General features: G+C 40.8%; 1 protein-coding gene across 1 annotated transcript; it reads left to right on the forward strand.

The window, feature by feature from the left end:
- Positions 1 to 4,432: 4,432 nt before the first annotated feature.
- LOC129846522 (zinc finger protein 501-like) lies at positions 4,433 to 15,437 on the forward strand. The gene is made up of 4 exons (XM_055914453.1): positions 4,433 to 5,065; positions 5,533 to 5,630; positions 5,766 to 5,943; positions 13,117 to 15,437. Exons 1-4 carry the CDS (start codon positions 4,777 to 4,779, stop codon positions 13,944 to 13,946), a joined length of 1,395 nt encoding a protein of 464 aa, XP_055770428.1. The 5' UTR covers positions 4,433 to 4,776; the 3' UTR covers positions 13,947 to 15,437.
- Positions 15,438 to 16,262: the final 825 nt, after the last annotated feature.

The following is a 16,262-nucleotide window of genomic DNA, read 5'->3' on the forward strand; positions in this document are numbered from 1 at the left end:
CAACGCTTCCTGGTGTATGATACAATGATAAGCTGTCAGCTCACCTGTCGCGTTTTCCTCTTGCATCTTTTCCCGTATCTTCGCCACCAGTCCGCTCCTGTGTCCACACATCGCAGGTGCTCCGTCGGTTGTCAAACCCACAAGTTTTTCCCAAGGCAGCTCCATCTCATTTACACATCTTGACACCTCTTCATACAAATCATGCCCCGTAGTTGTGCCATGCATAGGACGTAAAGCCAAAAACTCCTCTGTCACGCTTAGGCTGGAGTCCACTCCGCGGATGAAAATTGACAACTGGGCAATGTCAGAAATGTCGGTGCTCTCATCCACAGCCAAGGAATATGCAATGAAATCTTTTCCCTTTTTCACAAGCTGCTCTTTTAGATTGATGGACAACTGGTCTACTCTCTCGGCAATGGTGTTTCTGCTCAGACTCACATTTAAAAAGAGTTGCCTTTTTTCTGGGCAAACTTCGTCACAAACTTTAATCATGCAGTTTTTGATGAAATCCCCCTCCGTAAATGGCCGGGCTGATTTAGCGATCTCTTCTGCCAAAATAAAACTGGCCTTGACAGCAGCCTGGCCTTGTGATTTGGCTTTTTTGAACAGAGCCTGTCGAGATTTGAGGCCTCGTTTTAATTCCTCTGCCTTTTGTAGCCTTTGTTCCATGTCCATATTCTTGTTTTTGTCCGCGTGTTTCGTTTCATAATGTCGTCTCAGATTATACTCTTTCAGTACCGCCACACTTTCTCCACACAGAAGACACACAGGTTTTCCAGCTACCTCCGTGAACATATACTCCGACTCCCACCTTGTTTGAAACCCCCGGTTCTCAGTGTCCACCTTCCGTTTTGCCATTTTTGATGGGTATCTGAAAGTTAATTTTACTGTGATGCTGACGACTGCTGTGCCAATAAATATTGAAATGAAGCAGCCTACTGCTCGGTGCGTCACCGTTGCATTGTGGGAAATGTAGTATTGGTGCGTGTAAAAGATCTGCGGGCTGCCGGCTTGCTGCGGTCTGCGGGCCGGTTCTAATAATAAATCAAGATCATCCCAGGGGCCGTAAAAAACCTTCTCGCGGGCCGGATGTGGCCCGCGGGCCTTGACTCTGACATATGTGGTCTAGTACTACAGTACGGTCCTGTCTTGACGTTTGAAACTGAAAAGTTTATTGTCAGAACCAGCTTTTTGAACATGTGTAGTATATAAAATATCAGGGAGTCCTTGACTCACCAAAGGTTCTTGTTCTCTACAGTTTAACATAAACCGTATTTCCCTCCCCTCTAAAAACATACTTTTGGATTATAAACATGTCAATAAAAAAAGATGACTAAAGTATCTTGTCATGTCATATACATCGTAACCCAAGGGTGGTCAAATTGTTGTTCAAATGTTGCATATAAAATCTTTACTTCCTAGGCATTGTTTTATATGTTAGAATGTATAATAAACAACTATATTGTATACATTAACAATATTGTTTTGTCAAAATAAACTGCTTCCTGCATCTGTATGCAGACGATACAGTTGTGTACTATATTGCCCACCCTGCTGATCAGGCTCTATCTAAACTACAGTATGCTGTCATTATTTTACAGAAAACCTTTATTGACCTTAAATTGTTATTGAATCTGTGTAAAACTAAGTATATATTGTTTTCTAGAGTGCACAAAAATGATTCTTATGATTGAAGTGTGTCACGTTGTATAAAGATCGGAGACAGGCGCAGGAATACAAAATAGTTTGTTTTTTTCTACCCACAGATGCATACGTCAAAAAGATGACGGGGACGAAGCCCAAAGCAAACACGTATATTTTACACGAGGCTGTAACCCAAACAATGAGCGAGGTGTAAACCTCTAATAAATACCCGGGACGAGACCCATAGTAACAATACACGGGTTGAGACCCGTAATGACAATACACGGAACGAGACCCGTTACAACAATACACGGAACGAGACCCGTTACAACAATACACGGGACGAGACCCGTAATGACAATACACGGGACGAGACCCGTAATGACAATACACGGGACGAGACCTGTTACAACAATACACGGGACGAGACCCGTAATGACAATACACGGGACGAGACCAGTTACAACAATACACGGGACGAGACCCGTAATGACAATACACGGGACGAGACCTGTAATGACAATACACGGGACGAGACCCGTTACAACAATACACGGGACGAGACCCGTAATGACAATACACAGGACGAGACCCATAGTAACAATACACGGGACGAGACCCGTAATGACAAAACACGGGACGAGACCCGTAATGACAAAACACGGGACGAGACCCGTAGTGACAATACACGGGACGAGACCCGTAGTGACAAAACACGGGACGAGACCCGTTACGACAATACACGGGACGAGACCCATATTAACAATACACGGGACGAGACCCGTAATGACAATACACGGGACGAGACCCGTTACAACAATACATGGGACGAGACCCGTAATGACAATACACGGGACGAGACCCGTTACAACAAGACCCGGTACAACAATACAAAAAAACGAAGTATATGTAGTTTTCTAGATTGTACAAAAATAATTCTAATGATTGAAGTGTGTGTAACTTGTATGGTGTATCTGACTTTAAGCTGTCTTTTAAAAACCATATTGATGAGTTAGTTAAGATGCTGAGTTGGTGTTTTAGGCTGGGTTTCTGTCTAGATGTTAAGCTGTCTTTAAAAAAACATATTGATGAGTTAGTTCATTAAGATGCTGAGGTGGTGTTTTAGGCTGGGTTTCTGTATAGACATTAAGCTGTCTTTTAAAAACATATTGATGAGTTAGTTAATTAAGATGCTGAGTATGAAAAGGGTCTTCTATAGAAATAGGTCAGGCCTCTTGCTTAATAGTACAAAGCAGATCATTCAATCGATGTTCTTACTGGTCCTAGACTGTGGTGACATCATCTATATGAATGCAGCTGCCACTTCATTAAAGCCATTAGATGCATTTGACCATAGTGCACTTTGTTTTATTCTGGGTACAGGTTCAGTACACCTCCCTGCATTCTCCATCAGGAAGTAGGCTTGACCCTCTTTGTGGTCACGTAGGTCCATTCATTGCTCTCTTTGCATTTATAAATCTCTTTGACAGTAACTCCCTCTGTAGCTAACATCTACAATAACCATTAGAGGTAAGAGTTGGTGTTATCATACACAGTCTCAGGGATGGCTAGCTCTGGGAATTCCTTTGGTCTGTACAGAGTTAGGTAAATCTGCTCTTAGCACCTTACTTGTGGAATAATCTCCAAACTTCTCTAAACGTTTGTTTTGGTGCCTTTAGGTTAATTCAGACTGCTGATTGAGGACCGGTTACAACTTACTTACAAAACCTTTAAAGGAGTTCATGAAACCATTCAGTCATGGATGTATGTAAACATATTTACCAGGTATTGTTTGTTACAGAAGACTACTGTTGTATATTGAATAGCCATTCATCACTGTTACACCTCCTTGATGTGAGGGTTTTTTATGTCTGTACATAGTGTGAATAGTGGTTTCCAAAAAGTTATTTCTCCCTAAACCAGAATATTAAATGACCTTTATGAACTGTTGTACCACTATTACTTTAGGGTTCTAATCCCCCTCTGTCAACATCCACACTGTGAACACCACATCTGTAACATTCATGAACCTTCACTATCTTCATCCCTAAACTAGCAACAATAACTATTGTCTATTGTTATTCTCAATGACCTTCCTGGCCATATGAAAGTCTTGCTAAATACTGAGAGATGGCCCACCTGTAAGATATTTTGTGCTATAAACGTACTTCTATTTGAAGAGGTTTTTGACCATTCAAGGACCTAATATTTCATTTATATTCTACGTTTAGTTTTTCAAGGTTTCTGATTGTCGCTGTTTTTCTGTTTTTCGCTTCCAAAATCACACTGTTAATAGAAAAACAACAACATTGGATGTTCTAAGTCCACAACAACACCTAAACCACATCAGGAGACCACTTTTGAAGTCTGAGAAAAATATTTGAGATATCTGAGAAGATATTTTCATTTTTTGGGTGTAGATAATGACAACTTGCAAGCAGTAGGTTCAGAATAACTATGGCAAAAAGGAATACAAATTATACCACCAGATGAGCCTTGGTCAATTTAGCTAGGAATATGCCACCCTCTTCAATCTGTCACCTAATCCTACCTAATGGGCAGGTCAGCCCTGGAGGAAAGTATTGGCTGTAAGAAGGAGGAGAAAACATAACATCTGGTTGTTTTTAAATGACTTCTTATGACATTGTTTGCCAGAATAAACAATGTAATGGGGATTTCTTCCCAGTCTGCGTTACCCACTCCAGGCAGCAGACGGCGATGTGAGTCTTTCAGTTGATGGTTCTTGTGTGACGTATAATCTAGTGGACGGGACGGGAGGATTCTTCAACAGCGACAAAAGGCTTCTGATTCACCAACCGCGGTGGTTTGCTAGCGAACATAAAACCGAAACATTTAAGATCTTTAGACCATTATTGTGTATTTTATGTATTATTAATCTTAGTGTTTAGAACATCATTCTGTTTACGTATCTACTTGTTCATTTAAACGCAATTTGCTTATTACATTAGCAAATCTGTTACATTGGTATTGCGCTAGGCTAATGTCCCTGAGCATTTTTTATTTTTATTTATTTCACCTTTATTTAACCAAGTAGACTAGTTGAGAACTAGTTCTCATTTACAACTGCGACCTGGCATGAGCTCACTAAACTAGACGGAGAAAGAAGCTCTGATGAAAGGAGAGGAAGAAGCTTTCAGAATGAAAGAAGAGGAAGAGGATGCTATCACATTGAAAGAAGAGGATGATATTACAGTGAAAGAGGAAGATGGGAGAGAGGTTGTCAAAGTGGAAGAGGAGGAGGTAGAAGCTTTCAGAATCAAAAAGGAGGAAGATGCCGTAACATTGAAAGAAGAGGAAGAACCTTTTAGAGTAAAAGAGGAAGAGGAGGCTATCTCAATAAAAGAGGAGGAAGACGTTTTGGGAGTGAAAAAGGAGGAGGCTGAAGATCCGATTAACACCAGTGAGTACTGACTTAAAAACAGGGGCACAAGCTATGCAGTTGTTGAACTAATGTGTGGTTTTAAAGGGACATTCTACTGAAGTTCTACACTTGACTATGTTGTTCAATACTGTAGGAATTGTTTAAGGTGTAATCTGCCATTGATACATATATTTTTGGGACTTTTAAATGAGATGTATTTAATTATCCTTGTTGTCTGTATTAAAGTTCACTTCATCTAAAATAACAGGTTTTTAAAATGCAATATTGATGCATAATTTCCTACTTAAAATGTCAAAGGGACGTGAAAGGCACCCATTTAGTGGAACGACCCTTTTACATTTACAACACAAACAATATTCGACAAAATGATGATGAAAGTGGCCATTTTAGGCCCTTTTTATACATGTTCATGCCTCTTGTAAGACTCTGTGATTGTAATAGATGGTCATAAGTTTACAATCTGTTTGATGTTCTCATTCACACAGGAGAGAGACATGACTATTGTGGATCCTCTGGGGAGCCTCAACAACATCCTGATGCTGACGAGGCAGAGAAGAGTCTCTCCAGATCAGAACACCAGATGGTACAGCTTGGTCTGGTCTAGTATACAGCTTGCTCTATCTGGGTCTGGGCTGGGTTTCTGTAAAGCACTTTATGACAACAGTGACATCAGTATCCATAATGATATGTGTCTGTGTCCCCTCTTTATGGTTACCAGGACAACGCTAGCCCTTCCTCCCTCCCGGAGTCCCCGTGTCGTGCCTCTCCCGGTAGCGCAGTACTGCTGGGTATGAAGAGGTTGTATGTGCAGCTGGTGGACTGCAGGAAAACAACGGGGCTGAGTGGAACTGTGAGAGGAGGAGAAGAGAAGAAAGGATCAGATTTGACACATCAAAGTAAGTGCTGTAGTTTAGTTTGAATAAATACAATAGATCTGCCCACTGGTATCTGTTACCAGGACAACCAGCAGAGTTATGTTAGTTGACAGGAAGATAGACTGGTATCTGTTACCAGGACAACCAGCAGAGTTCTGTTAGTTGACAGGAAGATAGACTGGTGGATATGGATGTTATGAATATCATAACACTGAAAAAGGATTCTGCCAATGAAAAGGGAGAAACCAATAGACCATATAATACCTTGATGAAAGTTAGCTTTAGAGAGAAAGTTAAAAGATGATCCAATGTAAGATGCTTGTTTTACAAAAACGTTTCCTTAAAACATGGATGTTACATTGCCTGTCCCAGTCAACCCCCCTATCTTTACAAGACTTTTGAACAGGCAAACTAAACTCCAGACACTGTTAATTAATTAACTAATACTGGAGGAAAGCTATGATCAGGCTGCCCACTCAAGAGAAAGCTTCAAACTGTAACCAGTGCCGTCAACCTTGTTCAGGTTATCAGTCAACCTACCTGGGTAGTTACAAACAGTACAGAAATTAAATCATCAACATATTTTGATCATATCTTTACTAATGCTGCAGAAATGTGTTTAAAAGTAGTTTCCAGATCCATCAGATGTAGTGATCACAATATAGTAGCCATGTCTAGGAAAACCAAAGTTCCAAAGGCTGGGCCTAATATTGTGTACATTTACATTACATTTAAGTCATTTAGCAGACGCTCTTATCCAGAGCGAGAGTTCATACAATAAGTTTTGTGGTGATTCCTATGTTGTTGATGTAAATAATATTTTTTGGTCCATGGTGTGTAATGATGAGCAACCAGACGCTGCCCTTGACACATTTGAAATTGCTTATCCCAGTTACTAATAAGCATGCACCCATTAAGAATATTACTGTAAACACTGTTAAATCCACGTGGATTGATGAGGAATTAAAAAATGGTATGATGAAGAGGCTAAAGAGTTGGCAAATAGGTCTGGCTGTATAACTGATTGGCAAACGTATTGCAAATTGAGAAATCATGTGACTAAATAAAAAGAAGAAGAAACTACACTATGAAACAGATAAATGACATGAAGAATGATAGTAAAAAAAATGGAGCATCTTCAATTAAATTTTGGGCAAAAAAATCAACAATGACTTGTCACCTGTGTCTGACAACGTGGATGGAAAATTGAGGATAATAGCGGCCGGTATTGCCACTCCTATTTGTCTTGTCTTTAATGTAAGCCTACTAGAAAGTGTGTGCCCTCAGGCCTGGAGGGAAGCTAAAGTCATTCCACTAACCAAGAATAGTAAAGCTCCCTTTACTGGCTTAAATAGCCGACCAATCAGCGTATTACCAACCCTTAAATTTTTTGGAAAAAATAGTTTGGCCAGATACAATGCTATTTTACAGTAAACAAATTGAGACTTTCAGCTTATAATCCCGGTAACGGGATGATATGACAACAGCCAGTGAAAGTGCAGGGCGCCAAATTAAAAAAACTGAAATCTCATAATTAAAATTCCTCAGACATTCATGTGTCTTATATCATTTTAAAGGTAATCTTGTTGTTAATCCCACCAAAGTGTCCGATTTCAAATAGGCTTTTCAGCGAAAGCACTACAAACGATTATGTTAGGTCACCACAAAACCACAATAATCACAGCCATTTTTTCCAGCTAAAGATAGCTTCACAAAATCCTGAATAAGGATAAAATATTTTCATCAGATGACACTCATAGGACTTCATGTTACACAATACATGCATGTTTTGTTTGATTAAATTCATATTTATATAAAAAATCTGAGTTTACATTGAGGCGACTAGATTCACTAGTTGCAAAAACATCAAGTGACTTTGTATAGCCACATTGTTTCAACAGAAATACTCATCATAAATAGATGATAATACAAGTTTTACACATGGAATTATAGATATACCTCTCCTTAATGCAGTACAGTTCCCGCTCAGCCCAGTCAAAACTGTTCGCTGCTCTGGCACCCCAATGGTGGAACAAACTCCCTCACGACGCCAGGTCAGCGGAGTCAATCACCACCTTCCGGAGACACCTGAAACCCCACCACTTTAAGGAATACCAAGGATAGGATAAAGTAATCCTTCTAACCTTCTAACCCCCCCCTTAAAATAATTAGATGCACTAATGTGAAGTGGTTGTTCCACTGGATATCATAAGGTGAATGCACCAATTTGTAAGTCGCTCTGGATAAGAGCGTCTGCTAAATGACTTAAATGTAATGTAAATGTAAATGCAACCGCTGTGTCAGATTTCAAAAAAGCTTTACGGAAAAAGCAAACCATGCAATAATCCGAGTACGGCGCTTAGACACAAGCCATGCAGATACCCGCCATGTTGTTGAGTCAGAAATAGCGTTTTAAATATTCACTTTGATGATCTTCATCAGAATGCACTCCCAGGAATCCTTGTTCAACAATAAATGTTTGTTTTGTTTTTATAAAGTCCATCATTTATGTCCAAATACCTCCTTTTGTTAGCGCGTTTGGTAAACAAATCCAAACTCATGAGGCGCGGGCAAGTCCAGGCAAAAGTGCTGATGAAAAGTTCAAAAATGTATATTAAAGTTCGTAGAAAAATGTCAAACGATGTATAGAATCAATCTTTAGGATGTTTTTAACATAAATCTTCAATAATGTTCCAACCAGAGAATTCCTTTGTCTTTAGAAATGCAATGGAATGCTGGTCGCTCTCACTTGTAGGCGCGTGATCAGCTCATGCCACTCTGGCAGATCTCTGGTTGAAACAGCTCTCATTCCCCCCTCCTTCACAGTAGAAGCATCAAACAATGTTCTAAGACTGTTGACATCTAGTGGAAGCCTTAGGAAGTGCAATATGACCCCATAGACACTGTACATTCGATAGGCAATGAGTTGAAAACTACAAACCTCAGATTTCCCACTTCCTGGTTGGATTTTTCTCAGGTTTTCGCCTGCCATTTGAGTTTTGTTATACTCACAGACATAATTCAAACAGTTTTAGAAACTTCAGAGTGTTTTCTATCCAATATTACTAATAATATGCATATATTAGCTTCTGGGCCTGAGTAGCAGGAAGTTTTCTCTGGGCACGCTTTTCATCCGAACGTGAAAATGCTCCCCCCTTATCCCAAACAGGTTAAGTACTGCAGTGCATCTCCTCCTCATGGACTGCACCAGATTTGACAGTACTTGCTGTGAGATGTTACCCCACTCTTCCACTAAGGCACCTGCAAGTTCGCGGACATTTCTGGGGGGAATGGCCCTAGCTCTCACCCTCCGATCCAACAGGTCCCAGACGTGCGCAATGGGATTGAGATCCGGGCTCTTCGCTGGCCATGGCAGAACACTAACATTCCTGTCTTGCAGGAAATCATGCACAGAAGGAGCAGTATGGCTGGTGGCATTGTCATGCTGGAGGGTCATGTCAGGATGAGCCTGCAGGAAGGGTACCACATGAGGGAGGAGGATGTCTTCTCTGTAACGCACACCGTTGAGATTGACTGCAATGACAACAAGCTCAGTCTGATGATGCTGTGACACACCGCCCCAGACCATGACGGCCCCTCCACCTACAAATCGATCCCGCTCCAAAGTGCAGGCCTCGGTGTAACGCTCATTCCTTCAACGATAAACGCGAATCCGACGATAAACGTGAATCCGACCATCACCCCTAGAGACAGAACCGCGACTTGTTAGTGAAAATAACTTTTTGCCAGTCCTGTCTGGTCCAATGACGGTGGGTTTGTGCCCAGAGGCGACGTTGTTGCCGGTGATGTCTGGCGAGGACCTGCCTTTCAACAGGCCTACAAGCCCTTAGTCCAGCCTCTCTCATTCAATTGCGGACAGTCTGAGCTAGAGGTCGACCGATTAATCGGAATGGTCAATTAATTAGGGCCGATTTCAAGTTTTCATAATCGTAAATCGGTATTTTTGGGCGCCGATTTGCCTTTTCTTTTTTTTGCTACCTTTAATTAACTAGGCAAGTCAGTTAAGAACACATTCTTATTTTCAATGACGGCCTAGGAACGGTGAGTTAACTGCCTTGTTCAGGGGCAGAACGACAGATTTTCACCTTGTCAGCCCGGGGTTTCCAATCTTGCAACATTACAGTTAACTAGTCCAACGCAATAACGACCTGCCTCTCTCTCGTTCCACTCCACAAGGAGACTGCCTGTTACGCAAATGCAGTAAGCCAAGGTAAGTTGCTAGCTAGCATTAAACTTATCTTATAAAAAACAATCAATCATAACCACTAGTTAACTACACATGGTTGATGATATTACTAGGTATTATCTAGCGTGTCCTGCGTTGCATATAATCTGACTGAGCATACAAGCATACAAGTATCTACGTTTCTGACTGAACGGTGGTAGGCAGAAGCAGGCGCGTAAACATTCATTCAAAAACACTTTTGTGCGTTTTGCCAGCTGCTCTTTGTTGTGCATCAAGCATTGCGCTGTTTATGACTTCAAGCCTATCAACTCCCGAGATGAGGCTGGTGTAACCAAAGAGAAATGGCTAGCTAGTTAGCGCGCGCTAATAGCGTTTTAAACGTCACTCGCTCTGAGCCTTCTAGTAGTTGTTCCCCTTGCTCTGCATGGGTAGCGCTGCTTCGATGGTGGCTGTTGTCATTGTGTTGCTGGTTCGAGCCCAGGGAGGAGCGAGGAGAGGGACGGAAGCTATACTGTTACACTTGCAATACTAAAGTGCCTATAAGAACATCCAATAGTCAAAGGTTAATGAAATACAAATGGTATAAAGGGAAATATCTTTCATATGTTCTCATGTTCTGAGCAAGGAACTGAAATGTTAGCTTTCTTACATAGCACATATTGCACATTTACTTTCTTCTCCAACACTTTGTTTTTGCATAATTTAAACCAAATTGAACACGTTTCATTATTTATAGATTTTATTGATGTATTATATTAAGTTAAAATAAGTGTTCATTCAGTATTGTTGTAATTTTCATTATTACAAATAAAATTAAAATAATCGGCCTATTAATCGGTATCGGCTTTTTTTGGTCCTCCAATAATCGGTATCGGCGTTGAAAAATCATAATCGGTCGACCTCTAGTCTGAGCACCAATGTAGGGATTGTGCGTTCCTGATGTAACTTGGGCAGTTGTTGTTGCCATCCTGTACCTGTAGGTGTGATGTTCGGGATGTACCGATCCTGTGCGGGTGTTGTTACACGTGGTCTGCCACTGCGAGGACGATACGCTGTCCGTCCTGTCTCCCTGTAGCTCTGTCTTAGGCGTCTCACAGTACGGACATTGCAATTTATTGCCCTGGCCACATCTGCAGTCCTCATGCCTCCTTGCAGCATGCCTAAGGCACGTTCACGCAGATGAGCAGGGACCCTGGGCATCTTTCTTTTGGTGTTTTTCAGAGTCAGTAGAAAGGCCTCTTTAGAGTTCTAACTTTTCATAACTGTAACCTTAAAACCTCTACTTCATCACCCTCCCGGATCCGGGATCCTCATCAAAAAAGCTGACTAGCATAGCCTAGCCTAACGGGACAGGGATATCATATAAGATAATTTTCATGAAATCACAAGTTCAATACAGCAAATGAAAGATAAACTTCTTGTGAATCCAGCCATCATTTCCGATTTTTAAAATGTTTTACAGCGAAAACACAATATGCATTTCTATTAGCTAACCACAATAGCCAAACACACAACCGCATATTTTCACCATGTTTCCACCGCATAGGTAGCTTTCACAAAACCGACAATATAGAGATAAAATTAATCACTAACCTTGAACAACTTCATCAGATGACAGTCTTATAACATGTTATACAATACATTTATGTTTTGTTCGAAAATGTGCATATTTGATGTATAAATCATAGTTTTACATTGCAGCCACCATCAAAAATAGCAGCAAAGCAGCCAGAATAATTACAGAGAGCAACGTGAAATACATAAATACTCATCATAAAACATTTATGAAAAATACATGGTGTACATCAAATGAAAGATAAACATCTTGTGAATACAGCCAATATTTCCGTTTTTTCTGAAGTGTTTTACAGCGAAAACACAATATAGCGTTATATTTGCTTACTACAATAGCTAACACAGAACAGCATTGCTTCAAGGCAAACGGTACCGATAGCACAGTTCGACAGATATATGAAATAGCATCCCAAAGTGGGTCCTACTTTTGGTGGTCTTCCATCAGAATGTTGTACAAGGAGTCCTTTGTCCAGAACCGTCGTTGTTTGGAATAAGAACGACTTCTTTCCCTCTTGAATTAGCAAGCGCACTGGCCAAGTGGTGCTAAGCTCTCCTTCGTGAACAAAGTCAAACAACGCAACACGCCTAACGTCCTGAATAAATTTCAATAATCTGATAAACCTATATTGAAAAAACATACTTTACGATGATATTGTGACATGTATCAAATAAAATCAAAGCCGCAGATAGTATTCGCCTATAACGACGGTTTTCCAGAAGGCGATTCCAGGTTCAACTTCGCGTTTTCGAAAATACAGGAAACGGCGGACCAGTCATTCCAAGAGGATTTATTCCACTTCAGAGCAAGATAATCCACTCATTTCTTCTCTCACTTCCGCTTGACATATAGGGGAAGGGTTATGACGTGTATGTATATCAATACGTGTCATGCCCATTTATAGGCAAGCTCTTGAACAGAGACCTCCGATTTCAGAAACTCACTTCCTGTCAGGAAGTGGGCTGCAGAAGGAGTTCTGTTTCACTCAGAGAAATAATTCAAACGGTTTTAGAAACTAGAGAGTGTTTCCTATCCAATAGTAATAATAATATGCATATTGTACGAGCAAGAATTGAGTACGAGGCCGTTTGAAATGGGCACATTTTTCCAAGTTAGTCAATACGCCCCCTGCAGCCATAAGAAGTTAAGCGACGTCTGTGTCTTGAGTGTCCAAGAACGGTTTAGTTTTTTGTGTTCTGACTTGTAAAGCAGAATGAATAAAAAAGTAATGTTAACATTATCAGTAATTACCAGGAAACTCTATAACATTTGTTTTAAAATCACACCAAGATTGTTAAAACTGGCCTTAGGTTATTGAGCGATCTGATTAGGATTTACCCTCGTAGCAAGGCCTATTTATCATGTGGAGGTTTCATTCAGGTCTCTTTTTTTTTAAACACACTGTCTTTGGCAGGAGAAAGACCAGACTCAGAGGAACCAGAGCCAGGGACGTCCAAACCAACAAGAAGACACCAGTGTTCCCACTGTGTAAAGTGGTTTAACCATTTAGGGAACCTGAAACAACATGAGAGAATACACACAGGGGAGAAGCCTTACCATTGCTCCCAATGTGGAATGAGTTTCAACCAGCCGGGGGAGCTGAAATGGCATGAGAGAATACACACAGGGGAGAAGCCTTACCACTGCTCCCATTGTGGGAAGAGTTTTAGCGATTTAGGGAGCCTGAAAAGACATGAGAGAATACACACAGGGGAGAAGCCTTACCACTGCTCCCATTGTGGGAAGAGTTTTAGCGATTTAGGGAGCCTGAAAAGACATGAGAGAATACACACAGGGGAGAAGCCTTACCACTGCTCCCAGTGCGGGAAGAGTTTTGGCGATTTAGGGAGCCTGAAAAAGCATGAGAGAATACACACAGGGGAGAAGCCTTACCACTGCTCCCAGTGTGGAAAGAGTTTTAACAATTTAGGGAACCTGAAAAAGCATGAGAGAATACACACAGGGGAGAAGCCTTACCACTGCTCCCAGTGTGGGAAGAGTTTTGGCGATTTAGGGAGCCTGAAAAGGCATGAGAGAATACACACAGGGGAGAAGCCTTACCACTGCTCCCAGTGTGGAAAGCATTTTAACCGGAAAGGACACCTGAACCAACATGAGAGAATACACACAGGGGAGAAGCCTTACCACTGCTCCCAATGTGGAAGGAGTTTCAACCATCCGGGGGAGCTGAAACGGCATGAGAGAATACACACAGGGGACTTGCTGTCTTATATTGTTGACTGATAATGATTACCTGTTTTTACCATATGAACTTGAATTGTACAAAGTATACTAAAACATATATTTGTATGTTTTTATTAGAAAACATGAATTGAATATGGAGTATGTCAGTTTGAATATAGAGTAGGTCAGATTCCATGTGTTTAAATGGTCCTTTTTTAAACTCTGTGTTTGTGTTTATCTGGGTGTCTTTCCTCAAGCACTACAGATATAAAGTGATATTTGGATGTGATGCATTTGTTCCGTTGTTTACATTTGCAATGTTGGCCCACTGATGATTTAATGAAATGAAAATGTTCACAGACTCTGTAATGCAAAATGTTAATTGTATGTGTCCACATATCTGAGTATGTGACTTGTGGCGGATGAATCAGAATTAGTTGGGTAACATAGATAATTAAGATGTCTTATCTGCATAATATGCTGATGTGATATACTTGTTATTAGAATGTATCCCTTCGGACTCTGGTGTTGGCAGTTGCACTTCTTCCCTCAGCTGGGGCTCAGTCACCTGGGGCCCAGAGAGGGGAGAGGTCAGGCTTGTCTTTCACATGTCCCTGGTGCTATGCAGAATATCAGGAAGGGAAGAGGACAGGAGGGAACATTGTCTTCATATGTGAATGTATCTGTTAAACTATGTGAAGGGATGGTGTGATTAATGGGGAACCAATTACTGGTTTCCACAATGTCTGTGCGCAAGTCACTCCCTCCTTTGGCATTGGGGGGAGGTGTATGGCAGTGTCTGGAACCATTGTATGTCCTCTCTGATGTTGCACTTATCCTGGGATAGTGTATGACCTAGAGGCTCACTCCCCTCTGTGAGCGTGTCCAGGAGTGGGGTCAAGAAGGGGTTTTACTTGAGATGGGAGTATTTAGAGTTGACAATTGAGTTATGCCATTGGATGAGTTGGTGTTTTTGTGCTATGAAGTACCAGGAACGAGATTAGAACCTCGTCTTAGGGACCAAACTGAATGATAAATTATAGCGAATGCTATCTGGCTTCGGGATACTCCTTTCTCATTATAAAGTCTCACTTTGTAAACTGTTCCTAATATATGTGGTTTATGTCGACTAGGGGGTGGATCTTTGCTATAAAAGATCTCAGTAGCCATTGTGTTGCCACTCTCAACGGTTCATTAGAAATAGTGAATTGTTGAAAGTCATTGCAAAGATCTTATTATTAAAGATGTAGTTTAAGTATAACTCTGATTGGTGTGTGAAGTTTGTCTCTCCTCATTTGGTAATACAGTAATTAACCACCACAGACTAACCTTGTGAAACTGACCTATTATAATCTCCTGTTCCTGGGAGTATCATCCTGCGTTGCAAACCAGCTGCACCTGCGTCCTTGTATGAATAAAGTCCCTCCCAGGAACAGGAAACTATAAAGATATGTGCTCATCACCCAATGCTTCAGGAATTCAGACTGTCTACACTGCGCTGTGTAATTCTGTTATTCTCTCTGAGCTCAGAAATAAAGAATCTTGGTTTGACTTGGACTCCAGCTGATCCTTATTTTATAATATCCACCACAACTCTCCCACAGATTGCTGTTTATCATTGTCTCAATGAAGAGTTCTTTGTTTTATTTTCCTGGGGTCATTTACAAGCCTCCCACTGGTTGAATAAACTTTGTTTCCATGTCATTTCAACAAAACAAAACCATGTGATGATGTTTGATTAATGTGGAAAACTGATTGGATTTGTAAAAAGCCATGAACATCAGTTATTTTTAATTTTTCACGAACTGGCAACCTAAATCCAATGGCAGGTGACATTTTGTGTTGATTTCATGTTGAATTCACTTTAGTTGACGAATCAAAGAAATGTAAATAGAAACTAGATGTTGAGCTGACGTCTGTGCCCAGTGGGCTGGTTTGAATACGTGGCAGGTGTTGTATCAATATCCACCTTAGTAGCTAAGTCCATGCAATTTGCGCCAGATTTCCATGTGAATATTTTCAAATCTGCATAAAACAATATACACATTTTCCCATCAGAAATGTTTGCCTCAAACAGACTTATTGCGGATAAAAGGCTTTGCGTTATGACGTAGTGCACAAGAAGAATAACGTTTGCTGTTAAATTCCCATGTACCGAATGAAAAATACAAGTTAAATTGGTTTCCATCACATTTTCAACTCCCCTGATGGTTTTAAAACTTGTGTAAAATAGAAAACGTGCTCTTGTCCCGTGCACTGTAGTCAACAGCTCACATATACAGTGATGGTAGGCTACCTACATGATGAGATTATTATGGATGAGAGAGATATTATTTTATTTGTCAAATGGCAGCCAAGCATCAATCATCATGTCAC

This window comes from Salvelinus fontinalis, unplaced genomic scaffold (genome assembly GCF_029448725.1).
Source record: "Salvelinus fontinalis isolate EN_2023a unplaced genomic scaffold, ASM2944872v1 scaffold_0573, whole genome shotgun sequence".
NCBI lineage: Eukaryota > Metazoa > Chordata > Actinopteri > Salmoniformes > Salmonidae > Salvelinus > Salvelinus fontinalis.